At 47.5% G+C, this 21,224-nt stretch overlaps 1 protein-coding gene across 8 annotated transcripts in view; it reads right to left on the bottom strand.

Moving 5' to 3' along the window:
* The window catches only part of PRKN (parkin RBR E3 ubiquitin protein ligase), a 1,400,595-nt gene that overhangs the window by 576,190 nt on the left and 803,181 nt on the right, over positions 1-21,224 (bottom strand). For all 8 annotated transcript variants that reach the window (XR_011388432.1, XM_051855168.2, XM_051855165.2 and 5 more), the window contains one exon: positions 19,250-19,365. Coding sequence is in view for 7 of the 8 variants with exons in the window: in XM_051855168.2 (XP_051711128.2) it covers positions 19,250-19,365 (116 nt within the window). In the remaining variant the exon portion in view is untranslated. The remainder of the gene's footprint in view (positions 1-19,249; positions 19,366-21,224) is intronic.

The raw sequence follows: 21,224 nt of genomic DNA, 5'->3' as shown, positions 1-21,224 counted from the left end.
GCATGGGAAAGTGATAGCACTCTTGATATATAAAGAAACCTTCCAAATTTATTTTTTACAGAAAGACTACACCTATTAGAAACCTTGCTGGTGGCGGGCAGAGGACGTCAAAATAAATAACCCAGAGAAGAACAACACAAACAGCTCGCTTTCCCAGAAGCCATACCCAGTGGTCCAACAGCCAGTGGCACGGCCACGTCTCCACACACCTGCTGAATACCAGCGCACTCAGCACTAGCACAGCAAGGTCCCAAGGTGTGATAAAGTAGGAGAAGCCACGCACCACTCACAGACAGCAGGCAGGCTATGATTCAGCGCTGTAAAATTCCACACACACGCAGTATCTGAATTACATACGTTAGAACATTCCAAGAATGTCACCAGGCAGCATGGGTGTTGAAGTCACAGGCACATGCTGATTCAGCATGCTGTAGATTCCCCAGTGAGGCCGTGCCTAGATGCAACCAGCAGTAATGAGGTAGCGCTGGGTGCACCCAGCAACATGGGCTTTAGAACAAGACCTGTAACGAAACGGCTGCGAGACTCTGCATTCGTTTCCTAACCTCCTTGCTAGGGCAAAGTGCTTGCTGTGAGGAGGGGGTCACCAGCAGCACCCACCTCCCAGCTTATTCTGAGTGTTTCAGGAGGCCCTTCAGGAAAACACACTTGGCCTGCACTACCAGTCTGAACAGGCAGGGAGCTTCCAGCAACAGGGACGAGGTTGACAGGAGCCCGAGACGTCTGCCAGCCACGTCGCGGCGGCTCCTCGAGTATACACCGGCGCTAGCAGCGGCAGCTATGGGTGCAGCCTGAGCAGCAGCTCACTGATCAGTTCCACTAAAGACTGGAAACTCATTATCATCCTGACAAAGATGAGCCTCAGACCGGAAGGCGCTAACAGCTGGGGAACTCGCGTCCCACGCCCCCAGTGTCACAGGGAGATGCCTTGGAAACCTGCTCCTTTCTGCCTGACCTTCTACCCCACTCTTCCTGCTTTCTGCGGGAATGACTCACTCAGCTTAAAGATTACCAAACGGCACTAAGAATTCTGCAGTATTTCTGAAACCCTGCTGACACACAAGAGAAGGCTGTTCTCTTTTTACAGAATGAGACAATTTTGTAATTTTTTTCTTAGAGAATGGCAACCTTCCATTCTTCATGAATTTAAGGATTCATTTGTACCGCAAGGCCAAAAAACCCCAAACAAAACAAAACAGTGAACACATAAACTTAAAAGGTGTCGCGGATTTCTTTAAAATACAAAACTGAATTACAGTCTATCGGTTCTGGGATGTGACATTCAGAACAGGTTTATCTCTGTACAGCCAGACACAACCTCGCGTTCATGGTGCACGCCTCCTAATCACCTGTTTGATTCCCGGGAAGCGTGTTTTCCAGTGTTGGCTATGGCAGGTTTTCTCTTGTGGTTTATCGAAATCCAGTGGAAAAGCACCAGCGCCCTGGCTTAGTGTGAAGGGCAGGGCATTTGCGTGCATAATCTGAAATTTGGAACCGAGTTGATTTTTCAGACCGTGAAACAGCTCGCGAGTGCAGAGGGATGTGTGGGCCTCCTAGGAAGAGAGCTCTGATGTTCTTCTAGAAAATCGGGGCAGGGTGCACACCTCCACCCTGCACAGCCTCCGCACCCCACCCTGCACAGCCTCTATCCTGTTGAAATCCCGGCCAGAGCCCTCTGTGTAGCAGGAGGCTGTCCTCAGTATTGCTGGTGAAGGACTGAGACTCTGACCTCCACACCCTAGAGAAGGGCAACAGTGCTCCCCGTGGTGGCAACCCAAATCGTCTCCAGACACTGCAAGACGTCCCCAGCAGCAGCAAAACCATCCCTGGAAACCACTGTGCTATTCTGCAGGGACTTAAGGACACGGTGTCTACAGATTCTTGCCTTTTTGTGTCTCATCAAAAGGGAAAGATGGGGTTGCTTGGGATATCTAAGTTTTACATCGTCCTAGCTACATTCATAGAAATTATGCGAGTACCATCAAAACATTGCTGTTCTCAGAGGAAAAAAAAATATTTCAATTCAGCTAGCTAAAGAAAGGATGTTTTTAGAAGAAGCTTCCTTGGGTGGTGAATGGACAGAATTTCAAAGCACAGGCAACAGTTACAGGGAAGATGACATACTCTTTAGTTATGTTTGCAGAACCATGGCTGATGGAAGTTTCCAGAACAGAACACAGATGAGACAGGAGCCGTAAAAGCTTACCCACACCTTCAGTTATGGAGACAGCCAAAGTCTTAGCTAATATTTGCTGTTTTTTATGTGCCAGGCAATGTTTGATTTAATTTCATTTTTACAACCTTTTGACATTCAAAGCGGCTGGGGAACTTGCCCAAGGAAAACGAGGGCCAGACGGAGAGCCGGGCTCTGAGGCCAGCACTCCTTCTCCACCTGTGCTTTCAATGTCAGGCTGTCCATGGAGGCCCTCGCCAGGGCTGACTCGGCTGTGGTCCCATGGCACCACCGAAGGAGTCAAGCGCAAATCAATCTGGGCTTGAAAACCAATGTAAATGGAACCGGTAACTAGAAAATCCGATGAGGTGGGACTCAAAATTCAATGAATGTATGGCGTGCGTGTGCACCACCGACACGGCAGAACAAGCCTTCAGTAAAGTGGACACCAGAGAGGGATACCAGGCAGCTGACGGCATCATCGGGCCTGGGGAACCCTTTTTCTGCCAGGGGCCACGTGGATATTTATGACATCATTCACGGGCCGAACAGAATTATCAACGAAAGAATCAGCCCGCCACGGATTCACTGAATTTTGAGTCCCACCTGTGGTGACCCTCACAGGACCAGAACCAATGATTTCATGGGCTTTCTACGGCCTGTGGGCCAGACATCCCACACCCCTGCTTCTAGGGAGCGTTTCCCAATGTATTCAGAGAAAAAAATAAATCTATCTAACTAGAGCAAGTTTTCAAGACAAATACAGTGATAATTATAAATGATAAATAAAAGGTTCAAAGACTGAAATTATTATTGTTAAAATTTCCTGAAACAGACTTACTCTCTTGGAGTTCCAAGTAGTTTTCTTGGAGTTGCAAAAGGAAAAAAATAAAAAGAAGTCATTCCAAAAAACCCAAGAGAGAGCTCAACGGTGAACAGTGTCATCGAGTCATTTCGCTTCAATCATTTTATCATTTTTCTAAAATACTGTCCTACATAAATTCTATAACAGCCGCTGCCTATTAATAGAATTACTCTAGCTATTACCTTACTGATATGAAAGGACGCTTTCTTGGGCAATTTCAGTGTAAAGGACTGGTGTTAGCATTCTACCCCCAAGAGGACACTGGCCAGCTCCCCTGTGCACCCTCACCAGGGTGCCGGCACGTGGAGCCTGGTGACGACGGGGACGTGTCAGTCCTTAGACACCTGCCAGGAGATTGCAGCAAGCAATTGGCCACTGTCTCAAGGGCCTTCGGTCAATCTTCTGACGCAGGACTGGGGTGAGTCAGTGCCTTCTTTAGTATCACACCCACAAAGCTCTGTAGTAGCCGAGGAGTGAAGAGCGGCTGGGAAATCCCCGGGACATTCTCAGTGACAATAACCCGGCTCGTCTTTCCCCGTTTCTGAAGCACTTCTGCGTGAATTTCATTGTTGGATTAACCCTATAACCTTGATCTTTTTTTTTTCCCATTTTTATTATTAATTTTAGAGGTGGAGGAAGAGGGAAAGAGAGAGATCCTATCCACTGATTCAGTCCTCAGATGCCCACAAGAGGGCTGGGCTAGGTCATACCAGGCTGCAACCAGGAGCTGGAGACTCAATGTAGGGCTCCCACGTGGGTGTCAGGAACCCAGTCACTGGAGCCATCACTGCCGCTTCCTGGAATTCACATCAGCAGGAAGCTGGCGTCAGGAGCCAGAGCTGGGAGTCGAGCCCAGGAACTCAGACAGGGGCCTGGACATCCTGACGGGCCTCTTCAGCACCAGACCAAACACTCACCCCAGGCAATGCTGATGAGTGAGGATCGACACCCTCATCTGACAGCAATGTGGAGTGAATGACTCCTACAAGTTCACACGGCAGGTAATCAGATCCAGATGCGGATCCAGGCCTGCTCCTCACTTCACTCGCTCTCTGTTCTGCCCTTCCACCTTTCTGATAGGATCACCAGCACCATACCAGACAAGCCAGCCAGGCAAAGGAATCAAACTGGGCGGGGGCACTTTGTTCTTCTGAACTCCCCCTGTGTGGGGCCAGTGTTGAATTAAACCACTTGCATCAGTGTTACCTACCTGTTGTTCTTTTGTCAAGGATTATTTTCACGTAGTCAACACAAATTTATCATGTGAAGCATTTAGATTAACCTCTGAAATCATCACTGAGGCAAATGTGATAGCCTTTAAAAATGGACGTAAGAATAGAATCCAAGTTAGAAGTCAAGCTGACAGCCAAATGCACCTTTGCATGCTAAAAGCTCACTGGATTCCGTAAAGCTGGTACTGAATATTAACAGTAAATGTCAAGTTCCTGTACTATCAAAATGCATCACTGAAAAGAGAAGATGTTTGCATTTATCTTAAAAACTGATATTAGTATACTGGGATAATTTATCAGTGACAAGACTAATTATTTCTACTGCTGGTAAATTTTTAGAGCAACAATTTTGTCTCTTAGAAGACAAGCCAAACTCTTCATCCCTTTTCATGTCTGTGAAAACTACATGTTGTTTCAGGATGAAATTAAAGTTTGAAGTTTGTTTCCTAACTGAAGATGCACCTTGACTATTTGAGTATATTTTATGTTGTTTCTATTTTTAGAGGGATCATTTCTATCAGACACAAACATGGAAATTTATAGTAATTTCTACATCAAGCCAACATCCTGATTTTTGTAAAATAATGAAAGTTTTTCTCTTGTGGGAGTTTGCATTATAAGACACTTGAATATAAAAAAGTCAAAGTAATTAATAAGATAGTTGCATCTTTTTTTAAAGATTTATTTTATTTATTTGAAAAACAGAGTTACAGAGAGAGGTAGAGACAGAGTGAGAGGTCTTCCATTCACTGGTTCACTCCCCAGATGGCTGGAGCTGCGCTGATCTGAAGCCAGGAGCCAGGAGCTTCTTCCGGCTCTCCCACACAGGTGCAGGGGCCCAAGGACTTGAGCCATCTTCTACTGCTTTCCCAGGCCATACCAGAGAGCTGGATCAGAAGAGGAGCAGCCGGGACTACAACCGGCGCCCACATGGGATGCCAGCACTTCAGGCCAGGGCTTTAACCCGCTGTGCCACAGCATCAGCCCCTGACTATTTTTGCTTTCAAAATAAATAGTTTTCCATTGAATAGAGTTAAGTTCCTTTTTAATGACAGTAATTATTGGAAAAAGTTAAATATGAGTATTTTGTTCATTCTTGTCCAGAAATACTTCCTGTAGACCATTTTCTACTGTGTCCTAACCAACTTTTCCCAACATTCCCCTGCTCTTTTTCTACCTTTGTCTCTGGCCTGTGGCAGACACAGAGGATGCCGACAATGCTCTTCCATTTGGAAGGAGCACTTGTTGACCAGCCATGGGGTGTGGGCAGTGACCAGTGTCCACTGTCAGCTCCTGCAAGGTCTGTACCAGCCCCTGTCCCTCCATGGCCTCATAAGAGACTGAAGGAGGTGGGGCTAGCAATCTTTATTTGGCCTGAAGCTGAGCACTCTGCAGAGCTCCCACAAAGCTGGCCAACGTCTCAGGGCTTCTTGTCTGACAATCCTGCTTCCTCCTGTTTCACTGCACAGGGCTTGTCCACCAGAAAGTAAATTAAAAATCAAGTACACATGCCGGGCAGGTGTTGTGGTGTAGCAGGTGAGGCCTCCGTGTGGGGGATCCCACAGCCCCCATCAGAGGGCCCACGATCAGGCTCTGCCTCTACTTTCCCACCAGGATTCCTGCTAACGCACATCCTGGGAGGCAGCAGACAGCGGTCCAAGTACTTGGATCCCTGCCTCCTAGATGAGAGACCTGGAAGGAGTTCCTGGCTTCTGGCTTTGGCCTGGCTTTGTGCTGGCTGTTGCAAGCATTCGGGGCGTGAACTGGATATGTCGGTACCTCTCTTTCTGTCTCTTCCTCTGTCTCTGTTTTGCAAATAAATAAATCTTAGAAACAAAACAAGACAAAACAAAGCTTTGGACACCAGCTTCTGTGCCGGTTTCTCCTTCTGGAGAACTCAACTCAGCGCAGTGCTGCTGTTATGGTTTCTACAGCAGTCACATTTACGATGTTAAATTCTACTAAAATTTCTAATGCAACCCTAATAAGGAAGCCGTGTCTTTCCCCAAAGTCCCAGTGACTGATGGATCACTAAGACACATGTGTTTCACCCTTACTTTGTATAGAATTAGGTGCCCCCATCTGCCCTCCCATTCATATTAAAATGTATTTTCCTACAGCAACATGGTCTCTCCTAATTCAAACTCTTTCCTCTGAGTTGATACTGATAGCCCTAACTAGATAAATGTGCCATTTCCAAAGAGAACTGTTTATGGACACATTTCCCGAGAGGAAAAAGATGACCAATAACAACTAGTATGACTGATATGTTATATTTGTGTAGAGCACTAAAATTTTCAAATCCATCCATATAAACTGACTTATCTGATTCTGACATGCACCTCAGGAATGCATCAAAGTTAGGAAGCTAAGGCCAGGGTGACTGATGTGGCCAGGGTGACTGATGTGGCCCAACTGAGATGATCATCTGCTGGCAAACTGAAGCCTGTTCTTATGATGCCCATCCTGAAGCTGTCCCTGGAGAAGAGGCTGATAGTTGTAAAATCTCTGACTGTTGCTACCACCAGCTGCAGCTGAGGCTGTAAGGTAGTGCTACACCTGCTCGGCTCACAGCGCTGAGACACCCGCGCTGAACGCAAAACCTGGTGCTAAATGCTGCCCATGTCTGGGACCCTCCTCATCCTCACAATCACGCTGCAAACTCTGATCCTGACAGACAGAGGCAGAAAAGCAGAAGAGCCACATGCGGCACCTCAGTCTGTGTCCAGAGACCGCGCTCTCAGCCACCTTGTGCCTCCGGGTGCCCAGGGAAGACCACTGCAGGCAAACTGCAAAGACATCCGAATCTTCCACTGTGGAAGGGGGACGGAGAACGACGGGGCGAGGCAGAGCCTAGTCTCCTCTGGCTACTGTGGAGAAAGACTGTAGACAGATTTAAGAATCTGTGGACGATGTAACGTCACGAACACAATAATCCTTGGCTGTAAATAAGTCTGGGACAAATGGTGTGTACTTTGGCATTCATGGGAGTCACACAGACCAATCAGCAAAGCCTGCACCAGGGAGGCAAGGCCAGAGTGATGGGTTAAGCCCAACGTGGAAGCCGTGTGCACCGAGGATTAGTTACTGTCAGCAAGAGGGCCCGCGCTGCACCAATGCTGGGCTGCGGCTTGCTGGGGACAGAGTCCATCTATCTTGCTGGGAATAAAGTGTCTTTGTCAGAACAAAGGCTCAAAGTCAGTCTGTGGACACGAGAGCACCGAACACCAGCTCCTCACCCCCCTGGCAGGCAGCTTGCTTCCAGCCCAGTGCACCTTGCTGAGGGGAATTCTTGAGGAACGGCTGGCCTGCATCCCCCTCTGCGTGTTAGGCCAATGGTTACCTATCCCGGGACCCTCCCTGCGTGCAGGGCCTGGAGCATCACCGAGAGCCACCGGGGGCTCATTTAGTGACAAGGGAGAGGAGACTCCAGGGAGCGCTGGTTTCACCTTGCTCTGCAGAAATGCGTCTGGCTGCAGCTCAGGGTGAAGGACAGGAGGGAGTTCCAGAAGGGTTAGGCCCTCGCAGGGTGGCAGGAGCTCTCTCCACCCTCTGCCTTCCGCATCCTGATGAGTGGTGACGCAAGACTTGGGTAAGGACGAGAGACAGCCCTGTCTGTCTCCTCCCCACACCGGGGCACTCTGGTGCCCTAGGAAGGCCTCTCCTAGATCCAGGAACCTCCACGTCTCTGAGGCTCACAGAGGATAGCCACGCAACAGGATGCAGAGGAACCTCTGTCTGGGTTACACCTGTCCTCAGTATCTCCTAGTTTCAGGGAGCACTATTACTAATAGCTACATTAAAATAAGCAGGCCCCATCTCCTCCAGGCTGCCTCCGTCTCACCAGCAGTGTGTGTGGTGCACCTGCAGTTCAGGGCTGTCACTCTCGTCCTCCTGCTACTGAACAAGGCTCTGTACTCATGGCCCTTCCCGGTCTCCAGGTAACCAAGACACCTTGCCAAAAAGAACATGCAGGCTCTTGGGGAGAACACAAAACTACCTTGGCTCCAAGGACCCAGTAAGACAGGTAACTCCTTGGGTTATTGGGGGTGGTCCTCCATGTGCTGTGTGGCCACCTTGAAGCTGTGCTTAAAGCCTGTTGGTGGTGTGAGTGGACAACATGGGAAACCACAGGTTCCCTCTACATGAAGCACGTGCAGGAAACAGGAGCTCTGGTCAGATGGCTTTACCTACAGGTCTTCTAACTACCCTAGGAGTACTCATTAGCATGACTGCTAGTGACATTTATTGTGGAATAAACTCTTCCAATAGTCCTAAGTTTAAAGAGCAAGTACACATTAAGTGAACAATTTCTATTTCTCAAAAAAAATCTGCGATGAATATCTAAGTTGCACACATGTTCGTCAACATTTTCTATCTACCCTGGGGTATTTCTAAATATCATGCGCTGCCCAGAGACCAGGGACACAAACCTGCTGAGGGAGCATCAGTCTCTACTACAAAACCTGTAGCTGTCCTAGCGGCCCTGTAGAGTGGGATTTAACACAGGGCTCGGTGGGTAGACCTACCATTACTCAGTGAAGAGACCTGGCTGTTCATCAGATCCAATGACTAGTTTCACTCCCGGTCACCTTGTGTTGGAACATAAAGCTAAACAGTTGTTAGTGATAGAATGCTTAGCAGAAGAACTTAACAAAGAGTTAGAATTGAATAGCTTTGGGGCTGGCACTGTGGCACAGTAGGCTAATAACTCCGCCTGTGGTGCCAGCATCTGGTATTGGTGTCCCTCTTGGCTGCTTTTCTGATCCAGCTCTCTGCTGTGGCCTGGGAAAGCAGTAGAAGATGGCCCACGTGCATGGGCCCCTGCCCTTGCCTGAGAGACCAGGAAGAAGCTCCTGGCTCCTGGCTTCGGACAGGCACAGCTCTGGCCATTGCAGCCATTTGGGGAGTGAACGAGTGGATGGAAGAGCCTTTTCTTTGTCTCTCTCTTTCTCTCTCTGTCTGTAATTTTTCCTCTCAAATAAATAAATAAAATCTTAAAAAATTTAATAGCTTTCTATTGGCACCACTGGATGATAAAAATGGATTATCCATTCAATTATGACTCAGTTTTTCTTTTTATGTTAATAATTGTCTTAAAGTGAAGCTTTTGGAAGTTTATTCTTGGGCTGGCATGGTGGCTCAGTGGGTTAATCACCACATGTGAGGCCAGTATGTCATATAGGTGCCAGGTCCTGGCTGCCCCGCTTATAATCCAGATCCCTGCTAATGGCCTGGGAAAAGTAGCAGCAGATGGCCCAAGTGCTTGGGCCCCTGATACCCACATGGGAGACCTGCAGGAAGCTCCAGGCTTCGGCCTGGCCTGGTGCTGGCAGCTACAGCCATCTGAGGAGTGAACCAGCAGAGAGAAGATTGATCGATTTCTCTCTCTCTCCTTTTCTCCTTCTCCCTCTCTCTCCTTGTCTCTTTAACTCTGGCTTGCAGTAAATGAAGAAATCTTAACAAAAATTTTATTGTTTTGCTGAAATATCTGACATTATTGTGAATTATATTGCAGATTCCATTTAACAGTTCAACACTTTTATTTAGTTTTTGTTTTTAAAATAATGTGAACACATCTTTTTGTGGAAAACAGCATCATGATTGAAAAAGAAAAAGTCTTCACTAAATTTAGAGCCCTGGAGTAGGTTTAGAAGTAACAGTTGTATGCATACAGCTCGTAATGCTGTTCCAACAAGCTGTGACAGCCACCAGTCAGAGCAGACACCTTCTGAGTACCGGAACAACACTGTGGATACCACAATGCTGATGTTGGATTAGAAAAAAGAGAACAGCTCCTCAACATGGCAGCACTCACCGTCTTTCTTTGCTGCCACTTTAGGAAAGTCGTGGCTTTGAAAGACTGAATGAACTCAAGTATCTGTGCTGTGGTCTGACAGGGCTTGTCTCCTCCCAAGCTACAGTCAGCGTGTGACCCCCACTGGCAGGCATGGAGGATGTGCTATGGTCTGAACAGGGCTTGTCTCCTCCCAAGCTACAGTCAGCGTGTGACCCCCACTGGCAGGCACGGAGGATGTGATGTGGTCTGAACAGGGCTTGTCTCCTCCCAAGCTACAGTCAGCATGTGACCCCCACTGGCAGGCATGGAGGAGGGAAAACTTACTGTGTCCCCTGTGTATGAGGCCCTGGGGATGTACTGAGGAGTAGATATGGTCATGGGGTGAAGTCCCTCTGATTGAATACTGGTGGTTTCGTGAAAAGAGGGAGAGACCAGAGGACACATGCATGTGCACACGTCTCCCATTTCTCAGCATGGGACGCTCTCGGCCACCGCGGGACTCTGTCAGCAGGGAGCCCACTGCCAGGTGCAGGCCCTTGGACCTCTAGAACAGTGAGCTACATCAACTCATGTCTCTCCAAGTTACTCAGCTTCAGCTATTTCACTGTAGTTACAGAGATCAGACCAGCACCATCACAGGGTGTAGTTCCACAGATGACAGGGGTAGGTCCCTCAGCGTGGACTCTTGATGCGGTTGAGAGATGGGAAGCCCAGCTGTGTGCACTACTGCGGGGAATGTGTGGCATATTGCTCAACAGTCATCCTTTACACAGAGGCGTGCACTCTAAAAACCAGCAGAGTAGAGTAAGTGCACTGTGTTGGTCAGTTCTTTGTTACTTGAACACCTGGAGGAGTCACTTAGGAGAGAAGGCCTATTTCAGCTTTCGGCACAATATGGGGTGGTGCTATTAGTCTGGCGTCGAGTGGAGGCTGGCCGTGGCGGGGCAGGCACAGAGGAAGGGTCACGCTGTGAGCCACAAAGCAGAGAGACAGGAAACCTGCTCTTCCTCTCCCCCTCACAAGACATGGTCTCCCCTTACAAAGCCACCATGATCCTGTCTCGAGGCCTGCAATATAATCCAACCCAACCCCTTCCCAAAGACCCCCTCCATAGACACCATGATTGGATCACACACCCAACCTGAATCTACCAACCAGTAATCCACTAACTGTTTACCTACGACTTTGCGGTTGGAACATCTCCAAGAGTTTGAGAGCAAAACCCTGTTCAATCCACTGCGAACAAGAGTTGCCTGTTATCATTATCGAATATTGTGCACTGTACATTCGGATGTGTCATATTCCTATGTGACTGGCAGCACAGGTAACCAACGGGCGATGGTGATGTCATTAGGAGACAGGCATTTCCCAGCTCCATGATAACAAGGGACAGACTCAACACACTGTGGCCCCCGTTTCCTGTTTCAGTAAGTAACTGTACTCCGGGTTGCTGAGACTTCTGCTCACTCAGTCACAGATAACTCTACAAGCTGTGGGAGGCACAGAGGGCAGATCTGCAAATACTCGATTCTAAACGACATCGGGAATAACAGCTGCACACAGGATGTTTTCAGAGTACAAGGCACAGCAAATTACTGCCCATCACTGAAAAGCGTCCCAACACTAGAGTTTCTATCTGATGATTTGCATGAATTGGCACAAATATTCTTCACAGTGGAAGGCAACTTACTCCCTTGACCCAGTTTATAAATAATTGCTGATTATAAGAATAAAGTTGAAATTAAAAATATATGCACAAGTCATGCATTAGTTTCCTAAATTTCTAAAAAAAAAAAAAAATCATGATTTTGTGGTAATTTCTCCCGATAAAACTGGGTCTTAGAAATCAAGCTTGACTGTTCTTCAAGTCCTGCCCAGGGCCTGTAGGAGCATAGCTGCTGCTTCCTACCATCTACTTGCAGAAAATGAACTGCTTAAAATCCAGACGGCTCCAACACGCCAGGCTGACCTGAACGGATATAAAATTGGTCCGGGAGGATTTGCAATATCGTCCTCCTCCAGCCAGCGGGGGCCGCTGCGCACCCGTGGCGGCCGTTAAATGAAACGGGGAGGCATGTGGATTTCATGCACAAGCACCTGGAGCGTCGCTAGGAAGCCCTGCTGGTGCGGCTGCTCGGATCTGCAGTCTGCAGGGTTCACCCCGGGAGAAATGAAGGTCACAGGCCGACACGAAGGCTGACATGGTTCCCATCTCAAAGCATCAATGTATGTGAAATATTTCTTCTAGGTTTTCCTAAGTTACTGGCCCCAAACAATATGGCTGAGTAATCTGTACCCTCTAGGTTAGGTCTTGGAATTGTACTTCTTCTTGAGGCCTAATAGCTCCTAAACCTCTGCATGGATGACTGACTAAGGCGTCGTTTTATTTAATTGCGTTTTAGAAAATTCTATTAAACTTTGAAGGGATTTTTAAAAGGAGAGCGTCCCATCAGGAAAGAATTCACTTTCTGTTTATTGTGCCGGGTGAAATGGATTTACTTTCATTCAAGTCAGCAACCATTCATTTAAATCTCCAGGTGTAGCGTCTTGTGCTGGACACTGCGGGAGGACCAGCACGTGGTCAGGCTGGGACTTTCCCTTCAAGGACCCCGCAATGTCACAGACAGAAAAACACACTTTCTTTTTATAGTTCTTGCTGTTTGTCTGGCTTCTTTTCCCATCTCTCCATCTCACTCTATTGCTCTATTTTCCTTTACAACACAAACCCACCTCCCAGTGTCACCAGAAAGCCTTGCCTTTTACATTGGAGAAAAGTAGCTCCATGCAGGGGCGAGTCAGTTGCGGTGAGGAACAGTGCAAACCACGTAGCCTGGGCTGTGGGTTAGTTTAGCCACTTCCTTGTGGAATGACCCAGATGTAATTTTTCAAAAGCTGTAGTCCCGGTGTCTCTGTCTATCAGACTGAAGGCCAATGACAGTCGGCTGCCTGTGTCTGTGGGATCCGCAGTCCTCAGGCTCAACCAACTTCAGATGGAAAATATGTTTGTATTTGCATGTAATTTATGGAACATGCACGAGACATTTTTCTTCTCATTATTCCCTGCACGCTTCCTAAATACAGTGTAACAACCATCTACATAGCATTTGCATGGTATTAGGTATTACAAGTAATCCAGAGATGATTTAAGGTCTACAGGGGGAAGAACAAAGAGTATATGGAAACATTACTCCATAAAGGGCTTCAGTATCCCAGATTTAAGCTTCTGAGGGGTCTTGGAACCAATCCCCACGGACACCGGGGAGGACTGTATTCTAAATTAAGGCAGGCAAAGAATTACAGGTCATTAAGGACTAGACTTGGATCTCAGAGGAGGAAGCTGCTCACCTTTCACGGGGGCTCTGTGCAAAGAGTGGACTCTCCTTCCTGGATGGAGTGACAGCGGTTCTCACTCTAGACGGGATGTGACTGGGTGCACCAGTCTTTTGCAGGAAAGAATCACTCATAGCATAAGTAGGGAGATTTGACTCCCATGGGGTGTGGGGCACAGTGTGAAGTAGCCTGCTTCAAGCTAGAGGATGTATCTTTGAAGTTTCCTCTTTCATCTTAAAAAGTTGTAAGATCCTCCACTCCGCTGTCTAACATGCTCTAGCTTACTGTAAAGAGAACTTGATGCTCCTGATCAACTACAAAGGACCCTCTGCCTTTCTGTACAGTGCCAGGTAACACTCCCAGACACTCCCCACAAGCCCACAAACCTGTCTCTTGTCTCTGGTAGGCTACATTCTGTTTCCGTTTAACAGGAAGAAATGCACAAACAATGATCTTTGCTGCACAAGAAACTTCCAAAATCTCCACGACAGAAATAAAGCCACTTACTGAAAAAGGCCTCCGTCAAGACTCTAGGTAGATCCTGTGTTAAATTCTGGTTCAGCCGGCGCCGTGGCTCAATAGGCTAATCCTCTGCCTTGCGGCGCCGGCACACGGGGTTCTAGTCCCGGTTGGGGCGCCGGATTCTGTCACGGTTGCCCCTCTTCCAGGCAAGCTGTCTGCTGTGGCCAGGGAGTGCAGTGGAGGATGGCCCAGGTGCTTGGGCCCTGCACCCCATGGGAGACCAGGAGAAGCACCTGGCTCCTGGCTCCTGCCATCGGATCAGTGCGGTGCGCCGGCCGCAGCGCGGCGGCCAAGGCGGCCATTGGAGGGTGAACCAACGTCAAAGGAAGACCTTTGTCTCTGTCTCTCTCTCTCACTGTCCACTCTGCCTGTCCAAAATAAATAAATAAAAAAAAAATAAAAATAAATAAAAATAAATTCTGGTTCAATTCTGGTCAGGGCTGCACCAGGCTGCTCAGAGCCTGGATAAAACCACCAAGGTCCCATCTGAGGCCACGATGTTATGAAAGGGTTAACTTGGTTAGGATTCCTCTGCAATATCTCACAAATTAGATGCATAAAGAACTTGATTCCGAGCCATAAAGAAATGGCAACCACTGCATAACCAAACTTAAAGCTTGAATTGAAAAAAAAAAAAAACGAAGCTTCAGGCATAACAAAGACATCCAAAGGGAACATCACAGAGAGGCCCGGGTTCTCTCTCTCTCTCTGTTACATGAATTAATGAATGAACGCAGACCAGCCAGGAGGACACCAGGAACAAGCACACATGGATGTTGAGATAAATCTCTGCTAATCTCCAGGCCCAGGTAAATCTTTTAAGTCTGCAGTCCCTGGCAGTGTTGCTTCAACAAGCTGAGAGAATGTTATTTGAAGGCCAGAGAACTGTAAAAGCATTTATGTCTCACAACAGTGACATCAGTGACGGAAGTCTTGTTGGTTAGAGTTGAGGGAAATGACCAGGTCGTGCCACTGTGTGGATTCAACACTCTGCCGCGAAGTGGGCCTTCAAATGTGTTTTTGGAGGTGAAAGTTTGTGCAGACGTGGCTCCAGGCAGCCACAGAGGGAGCAAAACAGTGGGGGAGGGGAGGGGGCAGGCCTTCCCTTCTGGCCTGGTGACGTCACGGTAATGACTTTCCTATTTTGTAGGCTTTTAAGGTTTTTATTTAAAATCAGATCATTCAAGAGTGATACTATAAAATGAGATTCAAGAACTGAAACATTGTTTTCCCATAGGAGACTCTGAGAGAGAGTTGGCTCTGAGACACGCGTGTTCATTAGGGGAAGGACACACATGTGTCCCCTCGGCTTGTCCCGCTCCTGCTGTAAATGCAGTGGGATGATACCAAGAACACTTGAAACCTTTGGATGTAACTTGTGTTGGGAATAACTACACAATACAGCTGCTCTGCCTTCAAGTGGCTCAGCGCTAGTTTTGGTTCAACCCATTACGTTTCCGTATTCCTAAGTCTGACTGGATGAAGATCAAGTTGCCGCTGTGGATAAGTAGCAGAGACTCGAAGGCGTGGTGCCAGAAGGGAGCTTATGAGTTCACATTAAATCTTGGGATGTTCTGGTTCTCAAAGTGTTCACTACTTTTATTTTTTTACAGGAGAGAAAAATATTTTATCTCAAACGTAAACTCACAGAATACAAATCACGTACTTGAATTAAATTTTAGGTTTAAAAGTTGGCAACACAGAGCACATCTATTTTATTTACTTCTCTACACACAGCAACCACATATGTGTGGTCTGGCAGGTATCATCTTCAAAAACCTCATCTTTTATTTCTGCCTCTGTCAGGAGACAGTAGAGCAAGCGAATGTCTTCCCAAGGGGCATGACTGGTTTATATGCTGAGAACAAGCTGCAGCCTTCCATTTTTCAGTCCCTCAGAACCAGCCATAACCTTTCTGATCACCCACTTAAATTCCTGGATTTATACAGAAACCGAAGGCCAAAGAGATCATGTTATTCTCTTAAAGTCAGAAAAGGTGGCTTAGTGGCATTGGGGCTCCTTGAATTATTACAATAAAGGAGTAGTAATGATCTCATGAGATTTCATGTTAAAAATATATTTGTAAAGCAAAGCAATAAATAAAATTCTTACCTTCCATTAGTATAAGGGTGACACGAAAAGGTCTTTATAAATAAATACTATCCTTAGGTTTAATGCTATATAATTAATTATGTCTAGCTTGACCAATGATATATGACGAAAGCACATATAAAAATAAAACAATCATAGATGTAGATATATATCTGTAATCAATTTTGACTTGCCATTAGGAAGATATAATATTTTAAAATAAAGACCAACATAAATTCAAAAGGAAGTAGGCCCGTGTTAATGAAGGACATAAGGACATTACAAATAGGACTGAGGAAGACGGCTGAGACTGGTTCTGTTTTGTGAGTTCTCTCCAAAGCTTCAGTGCTGAGAAAGGTTATCACTGTTACCTCACAATCAAAACTGCACATTAGCAAACGGGAAACGCTCAAACTCACCAATGACTATTCAAAAAGCAAATAGTAGGGATAAAAGTAATTTCCTTTATCAAATGGGCAAAGACTGAAAACGTGGACCTCGTCAGTGCGTGGCTGGGCACGGTCTAACTCGGAGTAGTATTTCTGGACAGAGATTTGGCAGTGCACATCAAGAATCTTGAAAATGGCCACTACCATTCACCTGATCCCATTTCTGGTCCTGAGCTTTCCGGACTCAAAGCTGTCAATGATGCCTGTTAAAGAATATGGCTTTCTATCTTACTCATCAGTTTTAAGACCAGAAGAAATCTCCACGGTCAACAACACAGAAAAGGCTAGGTGGAGTATGTGCTTGGGAAGGCGGCAGAGTACAGCCCAAGTACTTGGGCCCCTGCACCCACGTAGGAGACCAGAAGAAGTTCTTGGCTCCTGACTTTGGCTTGGCCCAGCTCTGGCCTTTGAGGCCATTTGGGGAGTGAACCAGCGGAGGGAAGATCTCTCTCTCCCTCTCTGTCTCTGTAACTCTGCCTTTCAGATAAATAAAATAAATCTCACAAATTATTGTACTACGAGCCACTAGAATAAAAAACAATTCTTTTTTTGCAGTTTATTGTGAGTGAATTACTTCTAACCTTAAAAACAAAGCATTATTGGGGGACCTCCCAATTATGACTAAATTATCAGGTACCACTATTGGAGTAGTCTGCTGCAGGTTTTCCTGTCAGCCTGTACATGGTTTCTCAGAGTCAGAGTAAACAGCCTGTCTGTCCTGCAGGAGGGCAGCCCTCCGCCTCCCTACACGAGAAGAGAGGAAGGTGCCTCATTCAATCAGGTGGGCAGCTATACACACACACCTGGATTTCACTGACTCCAGTGACTTCTATTTATAGCCCTGTAGAAGTAATGATATGAATAATTTTATTGTGACAATGTTATTTTTTTCAGCAATTTTCTCCCCATGATTCTGGGAAGCAGTTCATTTTCTTCAAAAGATGTTGCCAGCTATTCATATAAAAGTGACAGTTTAAGCAGCAGGAAGTGGGGGGGGGGGGCACCGTGCTCACAGTAAGAGGCTATGATCACCACTGCATGTTTTAATGTCACTTTTATCAATTTTTTTAAAAAAATTATTTATGTGAAATGCAGAGTTACAGAGAGGCAGAGAGAGAGATCTCTTAGAGAGAGGTCTTCCATCTGCTGGTTCACTCCCCAGATGGCTATGATGGCAGAGCTGTGCTGATCCAAAGCCAGGAGCCAGGAGCTTCTTCTGGGTCTCCATTGGGTGCAGGGGCCCAAGGACTTGGGCCAACTCCCACTGCTTTCCCAGGCCACAGCAGAGAGCCAGATTGGAAGTGGAGCAGCCGGGACTCGAACCAGTGCCCTTTTGGGATGCTGGCACTGCAGGTGGAGGCTTTACCCGCTATGTCATGGTGCTGGCCCCACTCTAATCAACTTCAGTGGAAGGTTTTTAAATCTCCCTGGTGGGCTGCATTCCGACTTTCGGAAAAATGTTTTCAGCTTTTCCTCCGAGTAAGTGAAAAGTGACTTTAATGACCGATTGCTAAGGGTAGTCGATGTTTATTTTCCAAGTCCCTTCCTAAAAGACTAGAAGCTTTGCCGCAGCCCCGCCCTCGCGTGCGGACAGCGTCAGTCACATGCAGCCACTCCCCTCGCTGGGGTGGGCGGGGCTGAACCACTGCAGGTGTGGGCCACGTGCGGGGCTTCCTGCTATGGAGGTGACTGAATGCGCAGCAAAAAGAAAGCCACGCCCTCGTCTTCCTTGCTTCTTGGACGCAAGTTTGTTCAACAGACGTCGTTGAGGTTTTTAGGTGTGTGTTAGTGAACATCTTAACCTGAGTGGGTCTAAAAAAGGAAATCGCACATTCCAAGTATTAATTAGCAGGGGTCAGGTAATCTAGAGTTCAGAGTAGCTTCACAAGGCCGTGCACTCTGTCCCGACGGCCAAGGAGACACAGCACTTGCAATGCCCAGGCTGCACGCAGAGCTATCCCTGCTTAAAATTACGAAACAAGGTTCTTTGACTTTACCCAGGAATCCAATTTATCTTTCCCCTGAGGATTTCTCCCTGGTGTCAGGGCCACACCCCTGCTCTTGCAGGCTGCTCCTCTTAGCCAGCCTCGGAGAACACGTGCTAACACTAATTTTGCTCACTCTGTCAGTCTGGAGGTATCCAGGGAGGACTTCCCTCACTGCCTGCTCAGCAGTACGCATGCTCACCTTTTGCCTGGCTCCTGCCCACTAAACCATAATTCAAACCCGGCCACTTCCTCTTTTTTTCTAACACACCATCTCCGCGTTTTCCGTCTTTGCCATTTACTGAGATTAAAAGCAACCAGGTCCCCAACTGACTGTGTGCTTTCCTTTGGGTACATGAAGTCCAATACAAATACGGACACATGTGTGGCAGAAGTAACACGTGAGGAAAACATTAAGACAACACGTATGGGATAGACAGCCCAGGGATAAAGGGTGTTCACAAATCATTACTGTATCCCCAGTGTTAGTGCCCCATCTTCATTTGCTATGGATGAGTTTACATTCTACACACTCAGATACACGGGTCCATTCTAACACGGGCTAAGATTACACTATCTTTTAGCTATGTCATCTCACGTATCTTAGGACTCTCTTTGACTACAGAGGAAACTAAGCATTGGCATCGTGAATAGTTTTGTCCCATGAAAATGGTGGGCGGACGGCACTAAAATAGAACGGGAGCTGCCCAGGAAAGTGAGGTCCCAGGGGAAGGGTGACGCAGGAGGACAGCTTTGGGCAGTGGCGTCAATTTCGGGGCCTTACCTTATGTCCGTGCAGGTTATGCAAGAGATGTTGCGACTGTTGGTTGTGATCAGGTTCAAAGCTACTGATGTTTCCTTGTCAGAGGTCGGGTGTGCTCCACATTTAAAGAAAAATTCCTGGAAGAATGAGAGACACAAGTGGATCCCAGCTGCACACATTTCCCTGTCCAAACAGTCCCATGGGCCAGAAACGCTGATGGCATCTGGCATCAGGTGTGGGCTGGTGATCAGTCAGCGCTGCGTCTTTGACGGCGGGGACGCCCTGGACCTGTGCCACATGGCTCCCTCTCCGGGGGCTCCCATGTCCATCTTTTCCGGGCAGGGAGCTGGGGGAGCACTCGCGTGGCCAGTGTGTGGGAATAAAGGAGGGCGGGAAGTGGATGCAGTAGGGAGGATGCCTCACACAGCATCTCACACTTGAGAAAAGCGAGACCCTGAGTCAGGACATGATTGGCCCACAACCGAGCAGTGAGAGGGAAGCCCGGAAGTAGCCCATGCGTCCTCGTGGGAATCCAGGGCTCTCTGGTGAAAGGGCTGGTCCTTGAGCAGCAACAATGTAGCACAGAGGAAGGGATCTGGAGAAGCTTGCTGTCGGCCTGCACTGGGTACTGATGGACAGGGGGTGGCCAGAGCAGCAGAGGACGCTCTCCCAGGCTAACCCGAGCCTTTGCTCTCTGCCTCCCTCAGCATCCCCAGGGACACTCAGCTGCCCAAGCCCACACCCCTGCTACAGAGCTAAATCCAGTACCTTTCTCCCCCTTAGCACCTTTCCCCAGCCACGTGCCTTCATCTTAGCTTCTTCACATAAGCCTCATTCTTGTGACTAACACTGTCCCTTCTTATCCAAAATTCTCCCTCCATGTTTCCTCGTTTCTCCTTTTTCTAATTTCCATGTTTGTCCTCATGCCCCTGCCTTCTCATCGCTCACTCGGCAGATGCTTGATCAGTCTCTGCCCTGACTCCTGTCAAGCCGTCTCTGAGCTTCTGTGATAGAATACCTCAATGTCCCGCCGCTGCACAACAGTCTATGCAAATGTATCACCGGGGGCAGAAGAACCCTGCGCGCTACACTTCCCCCCAGCTCCCACGAGGGAATGGCCATCTGGAGTGTTGGGAGTATTTTCCCCTCACTTCATTAAAAGCAATATGCATTTATTTATTTGAGAGGCAGAGAGACAGAGGGTTTCTGTTCTCTGGTTGACTCCTCAAATTCCCACAGTGGTCAGGCAAAGCCAGTGGCCACAAACTCAATCCAGGTCTCCCACATGGGTGTTGGGGACCCATCACTGCTGGCTCCCAGAGTGTGCATCAGCAGGAAGTTGGTTTGAGGAGCAGAGTCAGGACTTGAACCCAGGCATTCTGATAGGGGAGGTAGGTATCCCAATCAGTGGTTTAGCTGCTGGGCCTAATGACTGTCCCCAGTATTTCCCCTTTAAAAACTAGATCTCATGTCCACAAACCTATGTAGAACACTAGATATTAAATATTAAATGTTTTCAGTTTTGTAAGCTTATTTGTCTTTGTTGTATTTCTAAACTTGACTGAATACAGCCACACACACTATTGAACAAGTGTGGCCATTTCCTAAGAAAATTTTACAAGACCACCTGGCAAGTCAGACACTTGACTGCAAGCCATGGTTTGCGCACCTTGCAACATCTGTGGAATGCTTTATCCACACTTGTATCCAAACAGTGCCTGGCAGAGGATTAGGTGTCAGATATATTTTCTTAAAGGAAAACTAAAGGATTGATTTAGTAAATGCTATGGCAGTCCCTATATACATTAGTGCCCTGTAACTTGTTCATTCCCTCCTTGTGACCTGACTAACCTCACTCTGCTCTGATGTGCCGAACCGCGAGCAGCATCCTTGCATCAGCATCACTCGGGGATGGGTGGGTGGGCCTGCTCACTCTGGGCCCAATCCCCAGATTTTATACACTCTGGGGTGGGCTCAATGATTTGCCATTCTAATG

The sequence above is a fragment of the Oryctolagus cuniculus genome, chromosome 5 (assembly GCF_964237555.1).
Source record: "Oryctolagus cuniculus chromosome 5, mOryCun1.1, whole genome shotgun sequence".
Taxonomy (NCBI): domain Eukaryota; kingdom Metazoa; phylum Chordata; class Mammalia; order Lagomorpha; family Leporidae; genus Oryctolagus; species Oryctolagus cuniculus.
Note: the sequence above shows the minus strand (reverse complement) of the source record. Positions and strands in the feature narration are given on the sequence as shown.